Source organism: Lonchura striata, chromosome Z, assembly GCF_050655825.1.
Source record: "Lonchura striata isolate lonStrDom1 chromosome Z, ASM5065582v1, whole genome shotgun sequence".
In the NCBI taxonomy this organism is placed as follows: Eukaryota; Metazoa; Chordata; class Aves; order Passeriformes; family Estrildidae; genus Lonchura; species Lonchura striata.
Genome location: NC_140740.1, coordinates 59,349,475 through 59,362,082, shown reverse-complemented (window position 1 = coordinate 59,362,082; position 12,608 = coordinate 59,349,475). Strand labels below are relative to the sequence as shown.

The 12,608-nt window shown below is 38.4% G+C and overlaps 1 protein-coding gene across 9 annotated transcripts in view; it reads left to right on the top strand.

The window, feature by feature from the left end:
- ADAMTS6 (ADAM metallopeptidase with thrombospondin type 1 motif 6) overlaps positions 1–12,608 on the top strand; it is a 149,221-nt gene that overhangs the window by 116,013 nt on the left and 20,600 nt on the right. For 7 of the 9 annotated variants that reach the window (XM_085567738.1, XM_085567741.1, XM_085567739.1 and 4 more), the window contains 3 exons: positions 648–728; positions 2,671–2,834; positions 4,556–4,694. In XM_085567738.1, coding sequence (XP_085423864.1) covers positions 648–728; positions 2,671–2,834; positions 4,556–4,694 — 384 coding nt within the window. Of the gene's footprint in view, positions 1–647; positions 729–2,670; positions 2,835–4,555; positions 4,695–5,305; positions 12,471–12,608 lie in introns of all 9 variants that reach the window. The other 2 variants (XR_014951592.1, XM_085567742.1) reach the window with 2 other exon arrangements.

Genomic DNA, 12,608 nt, shown 5'->3' with positions numbered 1-12,608 from the left:
GTTATCAGATTTTGGACTCCATAATTCAGGAAATGGAGCGGTGCACTGCAGTTAATTCTGTCCAGTAGGGGACCACGTGATTATGGGGATCTGGAACACTTGACCCTCTGTGAGGAGAGGTTGAGAGAACTCGACTTGCTCAGCCTGCAGAATCCTCTGGTTTATGGGGATTTGGTATGAGCCCTCCAATACTATGAGGAGGTCATGGAGAAAACAGTCAGGCTCTCTGGTGAGTGCATGGAGACAAGACAGGAGCTATAAACTGATAACCAAATAGAAGAAAAAGCTGTTCCTCAGGAGGACAGTCTAGCAGCGGATCAGATTTCTTAGAAAGGTTGTATAGTTGCCATCTTTGGAGTTTTTCATGACTCAGCAGGATAAAGCTCTGAGTAACTCAGTCTGATCTCTTAGCTGCACCTCCTTGCAGTAGGAAGTTGAACTAAATGATTGACTGAAATCCTCTTACACTTGAATTATCCTGTGTCCCTGAAGACATTTCTAAATTGTTTGAGATACTGTTGAAAATACTTTATTAGCACTTAAAAAAAGGAATTCCTGAATACTAAAGTTCTTGCTATCAGTTAAAAAATTTTGTATGAAGTTTAGAGAGTTTACCTTCCTAAATAAGATTTATCTTTGTCTTACAGGATATATGGAAGTGATTCAAATTCCAAGAGGTTCTGTGCACATTGAAATAAGAGAAGTGGCAATGTCAAAAAACTACATTGGTAAGGACATTCTTTACATATGATTCTAACATACCAAAAAAATAAACCCCTCTTCCTCTGTAGTTCTCATACTGACTCCTTTATTCAAACTAAGACTTTCAAAGTAACTCACAGCACACATCCCAGAGTTACTTAAACTAGGATGGAGTTCCTTTGAAATCCATGACCTCAAGTTTGGAGTGCAGTTAGACAATTCAATTAGCTAAGTTAGCTCCTGTCCTCTCTCACCTTGATCAGCTGATCACTTTTTCACCAGTATCACTCCTAGTGACAAAATTGGTCAAAAGCCCATTTCTGCAGCTGCACAAATACTACAATATTTTAAGTGATTTCTCCAACAAAGAACCTGTCTGTGCTCAAAGCTGCAGAAAAACAAAACTGTCTGTGCTCAAAGCTGCAGAAAAAACTGCATATTTAGTAGTGCTGTTATCTTCCCTTAATGGCTTGATCCAAGGTGACACCTGGCTTTCCTCTTATGCTGATTTTCTGTGGGCTTCCTGCATTTCAGATCCTCATAAATTATTTGATTATGAACATGAACTTGTTCTTTCTGGCTCATATGCTACTAGCATTATGCCACTGCATAATTATTATAATGTAATAATTGCACTGCTGTTCACAACTGTGGCCTTCACCTGTGCATAACTGCCATTAGGTAAATGTACTTAGAGAATGAAAATGTATTTTTCATTGGCAGGCAGGTAAAAATTAACTACTTTTCTTCTGGATGTATATTATTTTAAGCATATATAGCATATGTTTGTTAGTTTTCAGACCTTATGGTGCTAATGGAAATAGTTACTAATTTCTGCTGAATGTCATTGTCACCAGTAGAACAATATTAGCTCTCTATCTCCTGCTTACATGAATGCTCTCTGATCTGTTTTAGACAACTTAAGCATCACTGAGGCATTTTCCCTAACTGTTAAAGGTAAACCAACTGTCCACACACATGTAGTTGAGAGTAAAATGTTAGATAACTGAAGTTGTCTTACTCCTTAGCATTATGATGTGAAGTTTCCCTTATCTAGTAAAATCAATTCTTTGTCTCAATGAAATATGACATGCTCTTTGACTATGGGGCTCCAACCATCATTTTTCCTTCAAAAACATGATATATTTTAAATAAATAAATAAATAAATAAATAAATAAATAAATAGTGTAAAACTTGGTAAACTTCACCTTAAATCAAAAAGTTAATATTTAATTAACTGAATATTCACTTTAAGATACAATGTCAGTTTCATATTTAGGAACTTAATGTAATATTATTAATAAAACATCAAATTCAAATCACTGAATAAGATGCACTTACCCATCCTAATGGTTGATTAGCTAAGAAAGTTCTGTTTTGTTTATAGTCTTTTTGTGTTTCAAGGCTGTAAATTAAGAAGGTTTAAATATCAGAGTAGGTAGCTACTATTTCAGTTTGTAGTAAAAATACCTTGTATTTGTGTTTTAGAAAGGCAAAAAAGAGCTAGTGGACATAGATCACGAAACAGCTGACTGGTGCCATATGTCAGACTCAATGCTCCTTATCTTTTTCTCCTCTGCACATTGTGATACTTATTCCATGCCCCAGCCTCTTAATGTAAAAATGAGGTTGATAATTGATTATATGTTTCAGACGTGCATGTATCTCACGTAGATCAGAATAATAGTTCAAGTTGCATGAGGCATTCTGGTTCATTTCATGCAGCATCTGCATGTTGAAATCTGCAAAATAATCTGCACATTGAAGATTATTGCAGAGGCAAAATTGTTGATTTACTTGAGGGATATTTTTACTAGGGCTAAAGAAAAAGCTTTGTGTTGCTTGAAAAAACAGTGATATAGAGCTGAAGCTTGCATACTTCTAACAGATTAGTAGATAAATTTACAATGGCTTCTCCATTATAAATGCTGCTTCCAATTTTTAGGTGGCTTGTATTTTTTTTTAAGCTTTAAAATCTGAAGAGGATGACTACTATATTAATGGTGCCTGGACTATTGACTGGCCAAGAAAATTTGATGTTGCTGGAACAGCCTTCCATTACAAGAGGCCAACAGATGAACCAGAGTCTTTGGAAGCACTAGGCCCTACTTCAGAAAACCTCATAGTCATGGTAAAGTTATAGTAAATATATTTCTGAAATTCATAATATGTATTTGTTTCTGAGAAAACGCAATATCATGAGTGAAATTAAAATAGGTTGAGTTTACTAACAGTATACAGTTTGTTTAGGTGGAACTTTGTATGACTGTTTTAACACACATTTCTTACGTTTCAAAACTGACTGGCAAACATTGTGATGGAATGGGGATAAAGTCAGAAGAGCACCAGAAAAACTCACAGAAAATAAACCATCTCTTTAAATGTGGTTCACAGTAATGGCAGAAAAAATTGCGAATGGGCCATGTATTGTATGTCTGCATACTGCTGACACTTCACAGTCCCTGACAGTTCTGTACATTTCTGTAGTTTTAAGCCTGGCCTAAGTGTGATATTTATATATAGTCTTACCACAGAATGAGTAAAATGGTATGACCCATGTTAAAGTATGTTACTGTTACATACATTGCTCTCAAAAAATTTTATAGAGTATGAGAATGTAACAGAAGATATGACCAGGATCCTGATGCCAGCTCTGACAACAGGCAATGGTGAACATGATGTTTCACTACTATGTTGAGGAGGAATATGAGAACAAGTTGATATTTTCCCAGTGTATTCAGTCAGCTGCCGGATTTGCAGTTCAGTGATTGCTTGAGCCAGATAGGATATTTTTTGTACAGAGTAATTGTTGCATGGATATCCATATTTTAGACAGCATTTTCAAACACTTGAATAATCTTTTTTTTTTTTCTGTAGTTGTGCATAAGCTAGACAGTCCATACAGAATAATAGCAACACAATTATAGTGCCTTCTTTCATTCAGTCTGTGTCACTGACTTTCTTTCTAGAAGTTCTCTGCTCTTTTGCCATGTGGACATAGACAGATGTGCCTCTGCAAAATATAAGAGAAAGTAGAAATGCATGAAATGTAGCTGTAGGGTGAGCCAGATTACTGTGTCTAACTTGATTTTGTGCTATTAGCATTGAAAGAAAAAGGTTTGAGTCAACCCTAGCTAGTGTTGGACAGGTAATCTGTAGAAGTGCAGTTCAACAGCGAGGCTAGGCAAAAACTCATGGTGATCATTGCACTTTTGTCTATGTTGCCTGCAGTGATGTGGCTGCAGTGGGAGTTTTGTTATTCTTTTAAAGGAATCACAGGTGTGATTCCACCAATCACACCTTAAGCTGTTGGCTGTTGCATTAGGGGAAAACAGTGGCCTCAGCAACAGTCCGTTGGTGTTACTATTACTAGAAGTAATGTACTGTAATCACTAGAAGTGCTAACAAGGGGAGAGATGGCTTCAAAACTCTGTGGACTGTACTCCTCACAAGACTTCAGATAGAACTGCTGCATGTTTCTACAGTAATGTGCTTTACCAACTTTGACCTCCCATAATTATTCAGCTCTCAAGTTAATTTCCATGAAGACATTAATTTTATGAAAACTAGCAAAATTTATAAAATTTAGGAAACTAGCAAAATTAAGAAATTTTGTCAGGAATAAGGGAGAAAAAAGGATAAAGCTCACCTTGAACAAGAATATTTTTCTTTTGTATATGTTTTAAAAGCTGGTACAGATTCTTTTGGGGAATAGCTAAAAAGAACTACTGTGACTTCCTTTATTACTTTCTTCCTGTTCAGCAGAATGTAACACACTCCTAGAATAAATGTCACTGTGTTTGCCCTCTGCTTGCCTGCTTTAATGGTATAACCAGTTGTTTTCAACTACAGATTCTGCTACAGGAACAGAATTTGGGGATAAAATATAAATTCAATGTTCCGATCTCTCGCACTGGCAGTGGAGACAATGAGGTTGGCTTTGCATGGAATCATCTGCCTTGGTCAGAATGTTCTGCCACTTGTGCAGGAGGTAAGACACCAGACAGTCAGGTTACAGGGTAAACTGAATTGCAAGATACACTTCACTGTATAATTATCTAGGTGACTAATTGAAAACATTTCTTTCAGGTGTGCCTCAGATCTTAATGAACATTTATTTTAATCACAGCGGATTGTCTTGTTTTCAAGTACCTTTAATATGTTCAGATCTTTTTGTTAAATACAGCATATCTTGGCACAGTGTCTCTCTCTGCTGATACTTCTGAGACTTTCTTGAAGCTGGTATGTTTGTTTTTCCCAGAAGCTTTGTTGATAAAGAACATCAAAAGTTTTAAGTAAGGAGATTAAAAGTGAGAAGGAAAAATAGGCATCTGTTAATAAAGAGACATGTCTTTGTCTGTTTGTAGGTGTGCTTCACACAGTCCTAGTCAGCCCTCCTATCCTCCAGCCACCAAAGTTTAGGATGCACTCTGGCAGCTCTTCTGTAGAAGATGATAACAATTGGATTTTACTTGCCAGTCCGTAGCAGTATCTGAGCATTGTTGCCCTTGGGCAGCAGTGGGGGATTTGTAGGTTGTCCCATGTGGTTCATCATGGGTGGCTTTTGCCGACAACTTACTATATTCCTAATCCTCCCTCTAGTGGCCACCAATGCAATTCTTTACCTCTGGCTGGGAGAGCAGGACAGTTGGCTTCCTTCAAAGCCAACACCATTGCTGCTGCAAGAACTGGTGAGTAGAAGTGCTGTGTGAACAGTGTCTTTCTTCTCTCTGGAGACTGAATGAATCATCTCCCCAACATACTTCTGTTCCAGAAGATATGGGAGTATGCTTTAAATGCATCTCAGAATTTCAGTTTCTATGGCACCATGGACAGTCGTTTTCAAGAAGAAGACACCATATTTTTTTTAAAGAACCTTTGGACCAAATACGTCTTGCTTTCTTGTTTTTCCTGAGGTATTCATCATGACTCACCTTTCTGCTGGAAGCTAGTTTGGCTGTTACTAGCTGTATGCAGTTTAAATACAGCCTAACTATACATAATACACAAAGAATAGCATAAATTATTTTCTGTGCCACTAGAGAAAGTCTTGAAACAAAATAAAGGATGCCAACTTTCTCCAATATTTTTATTATTGGTTTATTGGATTCCTGGGTGACAGATTGATTTTTAAACACAATTTTAGTAACAGTCAGTGTGGCAGTGAAAAAAACCCTTTTAAAAAGTATAAAGACGAGAAGTGCCTAGCTAATAGAGAAAGTAAATTCCAGTTATCCAAATCTTAAAGGTATTGTCATATCCTATTTTTTGTGATGGTAATGTGCTAATGATCTTTCTGAAGTCCTGGGAAAACTCCCATTGATTTAGCTTGAGACAAGATTTTAGCCATGGACATCCTGTCTTGAAGGTCATTGTCATTTCACACATTTGACAAAATACAGTGGAAAAAAAAATTGGCTCTGAAGGAGTAGGCACATGTCAAGATTAAAAAATTTTGATGTAATTAATTAGATTTCAAGGGAAGATTTGTGAATCCCTTAAAGTGGCAAAACCCAGAGGAGGTGTAGGCTAGATTTGCTTTGGTAGCTTATGATCGCCAAACCAAGCATTTTCTCTCCTCTCTTTCTGTTTAATAAAAGGATATATTGAGGTTATTTATTTTCACTGAGCATACTACTCATAAACATATATTTCATTGTAGCTATAATTAATGTTTAAACATGTATCTGCTTTCTCCATGAGAGAACCTGCTCCTGCTATTTCTGTCAGTTTATGAAATGCCTTTCACTATAGGCCAAAAGAAAACACAATTCTAAAGTGGAGCTGTGTCAGGAAAAAGAAAAGGGAAACAAAGGTTGAAGAGACAGTGACTTGAACAGGAAAATTTAACTGATATAAATATTCTATTAAACAGAGACATTTTAACAGGCTACCTTATGTTCACTGTGCACTGCTTAAGTCTAGCTCTTTCTAAATCAGTTTATCTGTATCTGCATTGCTTAATGACTTAGTGACTTAAGCATTTCTTAATTACTTAGTGATTCCTAAAACATGAGTATTGATGTAGTAAGTGAAACTTGAGCATATGTGTTGAATGTCATGAAGCAGAGCATGAAGACATTGTGGCAGTGCAAAGTTTAAATAGTTTTGGAGTACTTTATTTTGCTGAAGTGTCTGATTTTCTTCTTCATAATGTTTTAAGAGCAGTCAACTATATTCAGCTCTTCCTAGACCTGCTAGTATGCCTTATCTTGAAGAGGGCTGACTAGAGCAGTCAGGAGTCAAGGAATAGGCTAAGAGCAGGCTGGGAGAAACCCACAATCTTTGACTGAATAGTAACATGCTGTCTTTTCCACTGGACTTCTATATTATGTTCATCTCTGCTGTGCTGAAGAGTCACACCAGAACAATAAAAATTGCTTTAACTTTTCAAACAGGACCTCTCTTCTAGCGCCTGTCTTGACTTTGAAGAATAGGAAGAGCACAGTAAGTGGAATTGCAGGAAGAAGAAAGGTTTCCTGTTTATGACAGTTCTCCTGTTTATGACAGTTCAATACAATGCCAGAGCTCTGAATTCCATTCCTGTCTCCTCAGTGTCCTTCTCATGGTATTGAGTAACTTAAAGCATATATTACATTCACTCATTAGGAGTTCATTACTGTATGTATAGCTCTCTGGAATTTCTGACCTCTGAAGCATTCAAGGAATTTCATCATTTCATATGAAATGATGGGCTCTTCACAGTAGACGTTATACCTCCTGTCCCTCTGTATTCTCAATAGAACGATCTAGGAGGTAAGTTAGAGCTCATAAAAAACCATTTACATATTTAGATTGCCTCTAAAAGGTGTAAGAAAATCTTTTATGAGAGGCAGCCTTGGCTGTAGTGACCATGAGATTGTAGAATTCTGTATTGAAGTAAGAAGTAGTGGGACAGCAAAAAAGATTATAACCATGGACTTCAGGAGAGCTACCTTGTTATTGTTTGGCACTGGCATAATGTTAGTGTTTCTATGAAAATGTAATTTTTTAATTGAATGCTGTGAAATGTAATTGAGAACAGAGCAAAGTAGGCTTAAGCTTAATAATAGAAAAAACTTTATTAAGCTACTACTATAAAAGGAAAAAAAAAAAGAAAGGGGAAAAAAATATATACAAAGATTAAAATGAAAACTTTATAAAGTATTTTTTTTCTCACTACCTAATTCTAACAAACAGTGAGACACAATCTGGACTTTAATTAGGTTTTTACCTTCTAGACAATTGATATTCAGTCTATTGAGGGAGGCAGGAGCCTCTCCTGTGCCACAGACCCCCCAATAAACACAGCTGCCACATCCTGTGCTTCCATGTCACACATGGCACCGCCTGGAGAAAAAGTTTGCTATGGTGACTTTTTTTCTTTCTATGCACAGTGCTCTCACTACTAATGTGTGGATGGACAGACTGCTTTTAGGATTTTTCTTTTTAAGGATGCCCTGCCAAGAGGGGGAAAAAAAAAAAAACAGTTCAGTTTTTCATTTTTTGGGACCACAGTCCCCCCCCCATTTTCCCCCTGGGGCCAAGGGTCTAAGGGCAGAGATTTTTTCTTTTCTTTTCTTTTTTTGAGGACAGGGGGCACCACTACAAACCCCCTAACATTTTTTTGTTTGCTCTACTTCTGTCTTTTCTCAGCTGAAGCAGGTCCTTGGCTTACTGGCATCTTCTTAAAATATAGTTTATCTTGGAGGAGAAAAATTGGTTTAGTTTGTAGCTAATAAGGACAAAAGTCTAGCTAAAAAGCCACTCCTCATCTCTTCTCACTTAGAATTTCTTCTTAGAACATCTTAGGGTCTAAGCTGTCTCTCTTCCTCTCTTTCAAACTGAGGAGGAGAAAAATTTCACAAGGCTTTCATTTCTCAGGAAGGGTTAAAAGTCCCAACTCCCTGGCTGTCTCTCTGCCTGGATTCTCCGGCTCCCACAGGCAGCTGGGCACCTTGCGGCCCCCCTCGTTCTTCTCCTTCCCTGCAGTGAACTGCTGATCTTGAGAGAGACTCTGGGGGGGAACGGAGACATCCCAGATTTCTCCACCCTTCCATCTGCAGGGGGTTCCAGTCCCTCCACCCTTGGACCACCTCAGTCAGGCCATGGCCCTTCCCCTCCCCACCCAGCCACGGCCGGGCAGGGGAGAGACTGCACTGCGGCTGAGCAGAACCAGAGAGAGCGAGTTCTCCTGGGAATTCTGCTTTTAAACCCTCTGTGTTCTCAGAGGTGTGTCCACCTTCAGTTGGTCAATATCCAAATTGACCTCTTCCTTCCAGAAAAATTATTTTTCTGCGTCAAACTATGACATACCTTTAACCTCATTAGGGATCTTTTTGGAAGAATCTCATGGGAACAGGCCCTGCAGGGAATAGGGGTCCAAAAGGGTGGATTGATATTCAAGAGTCACCCACTCCAGGCTTGGGAACAATGCGTCACAATGAGAAAGAAATTAGGCCAATGGGGCAAGAGATCTCTGTGGATGAATGAATGAAGACTACTGTTATTACTCAAGTATAAGCAGGAAATACACAGGAGATGGAAGCAGGGTCAGGCCACCTGGAGTGAATATAGGGAAGTGGTCAGGGTCAATACAAATGAGGCTATAAAGGCCAATGCCTGGCTAGACTTCAACTTGGCTAAGGATGTCAAGCATAATAAAATGGGTATTTTCAAATACATCAATAACAAAAGAAAAAGATAATGTGAGCTCATTATTAAATGGAGACGGGACTCTGGTAAGAGGGGAAGATGAGAGGGCAGAGTTACTAAGTGCCTTTGCATCAGTTTTCACTGGCAAGACTGGCCTCAGGGACTGAGGAGACCAGGGTGAAGGAATGCTGGGAGGAAGACACTTTCTTAGGGAAGGAGGATTTGGTCTGAAACAACTAGACAGACCTACTCAAGTCCATGAGCCCTGATGGAGTGGATCCATGAGTGGTGAGAGAGCTGCTGCACACTGTATTGAGGCTGCTCATGATCACTTTTGAAATATCATGAAGATCAGGATAGATGCTGAGGACAGGAGGAAAGGAAATGTCATCCCAGTTTTCAAAGTGGGCAAGAAATAGGACCCAGGGAACTATGGGCTAGAATCCCTGGGAAGATGATGGCCCCATTCTGGAGGCCATCTTTTGTCCATGTGGAAGACAAGAAGTTGATCAGGAGTAGTTAGCATGAGTTCACGGAAGGTGATCAGGTGTTTGCCTTCTGCAATGAAAGAGCTCCCTGGGTGGATGAGGGGACAGCAGTGGGTATTGTCTGCCTCAACTTCACCAAGGCTTTCAATACCCTTTCACAGTGTTCTCATAGGCAAACTCAGGAGATGTAGACTTGATGAACAGCTAATGAGGGTCATAATCAGTGGCAGAGTCTAGTTAGAGGGCTTGTACTGGTGCTGTCACCCAAAGTTTAATACTGGGCCCAGTTTTATTTATCTTACTCATCAATGGCTTGAAGGGCAGATGCCTCCTCAGCAAGTTCATTGAGGGCACAGAGCTGGGAGTAGTGGCTGATACTCTGGAGTACTGCGCAGCCCTTCAGAAGAACCTTGACAGGTTGGAGAGATGGGTAGAGAAGAAACCATCTGAAATTCAGCAAAGGCAAATGCAGGGTCCTGCACCTGGGGAGGAACAACCCCAGGCACCAGCACAGCCTGGGGCTGACCTGCTGGGGAGCAGCGCTGTGGAGAAGGACCTGGGGGTCCTGGGGGACAACAAGCTGTCCGTGAGCCAGCTGCGTGTCCTGGTGACCAAGAAGGCCAATGGTGTCCTGGGGTGCATTAGGAGGAGCATTGCCAGCAGGTGGAGGGAGGTGATCCTGCCCCTCTGCTCAGCCCTGGCGAGACCTCACCTGGAGCGCTGTGTCCAGTTCTGGGCTCCTCAGGACAACAGAGACATGGAGCTGCTGGAGGATACTGACAAAAGGATGGATCCAGGCTCTTCTCAGTGGTACCAACCAATGGAAGAAGAGGCAATGAAACAAGAGGCATAAACTGATGCCCAGGAAGTTCCACCTGGACATGAGGAAGAAGTTCTTTACTGTGCAGGTGACCATGCACCAGAACAGGTTTCCCAGAGAGGTTGTAGATTCTCCCTCACTGCAGATATTCAAGAACTGTTTGGACACAATCCTGTGCCATGTGCTCCAGGAAGACTCTGCTTAAGCAGGGAATTTAAGCCAGATCACCCACTGTGGTCCCGTCCAACCTGACCCATTCTATGAGAGATTGTAAACTGTGCATTTTGTAATGTCACTTATGTTAAAGGAGAAAGGTACACGTAGTTTTTCTGCAATTGACCTTGATGCTTACTGTACAGGGAATCAAGAAGGAACCAAATCTCCAAAGTCTGAGACCAGTTTTGGTATTTTCATTTTTTTTTCCTTAAAAGAGGATCTTCAAATTTATCAGATAGTTAAAAAGGCATGTCTGATGACAAACAAGTCTTATTTATGTAGGATTCCTATGCTTATATGTAGGACAAGAAGATAATTTCACTGATTTTTAATATCAGTATTTTTTTAGGCTTGGGGATCCAGAATTGCAGCTCTTCTTTTTGTACAATAGAACCTGTACTTTTTCTACTGAAAAATTTTCCTTTACAATATGAATTCATAGTGTCTATGTTAGTTATTTTCTTCTGGGGAAAAAAAAGAGAGATGTATAAATATACATATTATATATTTTATATATATATATATATGCATATATAATATATAAATTATGTATATTACATAATAATGTGAAGCTGATCTACATGTATTCTTCATATTAATTGCCCCTTTTCCTTAAAGTATAGTAAAAACTCTTCTATTCTGAGGTAAGGGTTTTCAGAAGAAAAGCTTGTGATTATCTTATGTAGGTAGGTCTTTGTAGCCAATGGCAAACTTGGACAAGATGATATGAAAGCAATGCCAGAAAATAATGCAATGTACAGTACTAAGTTATCTATAGAGAGAGGAGAGGGAAAGGAAAGAACACAGGGAAATCAGAAAAAAAAATTAATGTCAACAACAGATTTTCTTTAAAGACCTGAATATTATTTAATGAGAAACACAGAGAAAATTAAAAATAAGATATGTAGAAATAGGAACTGAGACAATACAATGAAGATTCTGGAAAGTGAAAGGAAAGGACATTTATATCACTTATAGATCACAAAATTATAGTTTATTAACTGTCAGGCATATCTTTCCTTATATCTTGTAACTTCCCAAGGGAAAGTATATTACCCAGTTCAGATCCACAAGTATTCTTAATAAAGCAGTGAACTTCTGGTGGTATTGTTAAAAAAAATCTAGCAGAGGAACTAAGTCTTTCTTAATTTTTTTTATATTTTATGCATTCAAAAATAATTCAAGTAACTGCCTACTCCTTGTATAATTTATTTTATGTTTAATTATGGCAACAAATGACAGCATTTATTATCTGGAATTTGCCAATAGTCCTAAGAATTGGTTAGGATTTCATTCATTCTATTAGAGTTCATTTCCAGATGGATTAAATATCGCAGCTATTCATAGGTTTTTTAAATAATTTTTAAATATTTTTAATAATTTTTCATAAAATAGGATAATATTACTATCATAAGTAAATTGATTGCTGTTCAGTTTTCTTTGCTGCTCATAACCCATCTAGATTGATGCCTACTATGTTTTTCTTTCATGCCCTCAGATGAATTATGAAACTATCTTTAAGCAAATAAAACATGCATTTCCTCATCAAAGAAAATATAAGTTTGGCTCTGAGATGAACATCTTGTGACCTGATGAGTGAGCTCAGAAAGTATGTCTGGGTTAACCAGCATGCACTAGTTTTGGAGATGCAAGTTTCACTATGTATTGGTACTGGCATCTTTATAATTAACTGTTGCAATCACAAGCCACAATTTTTGGGATTGCTTTTAAAAATAGATACAGCATT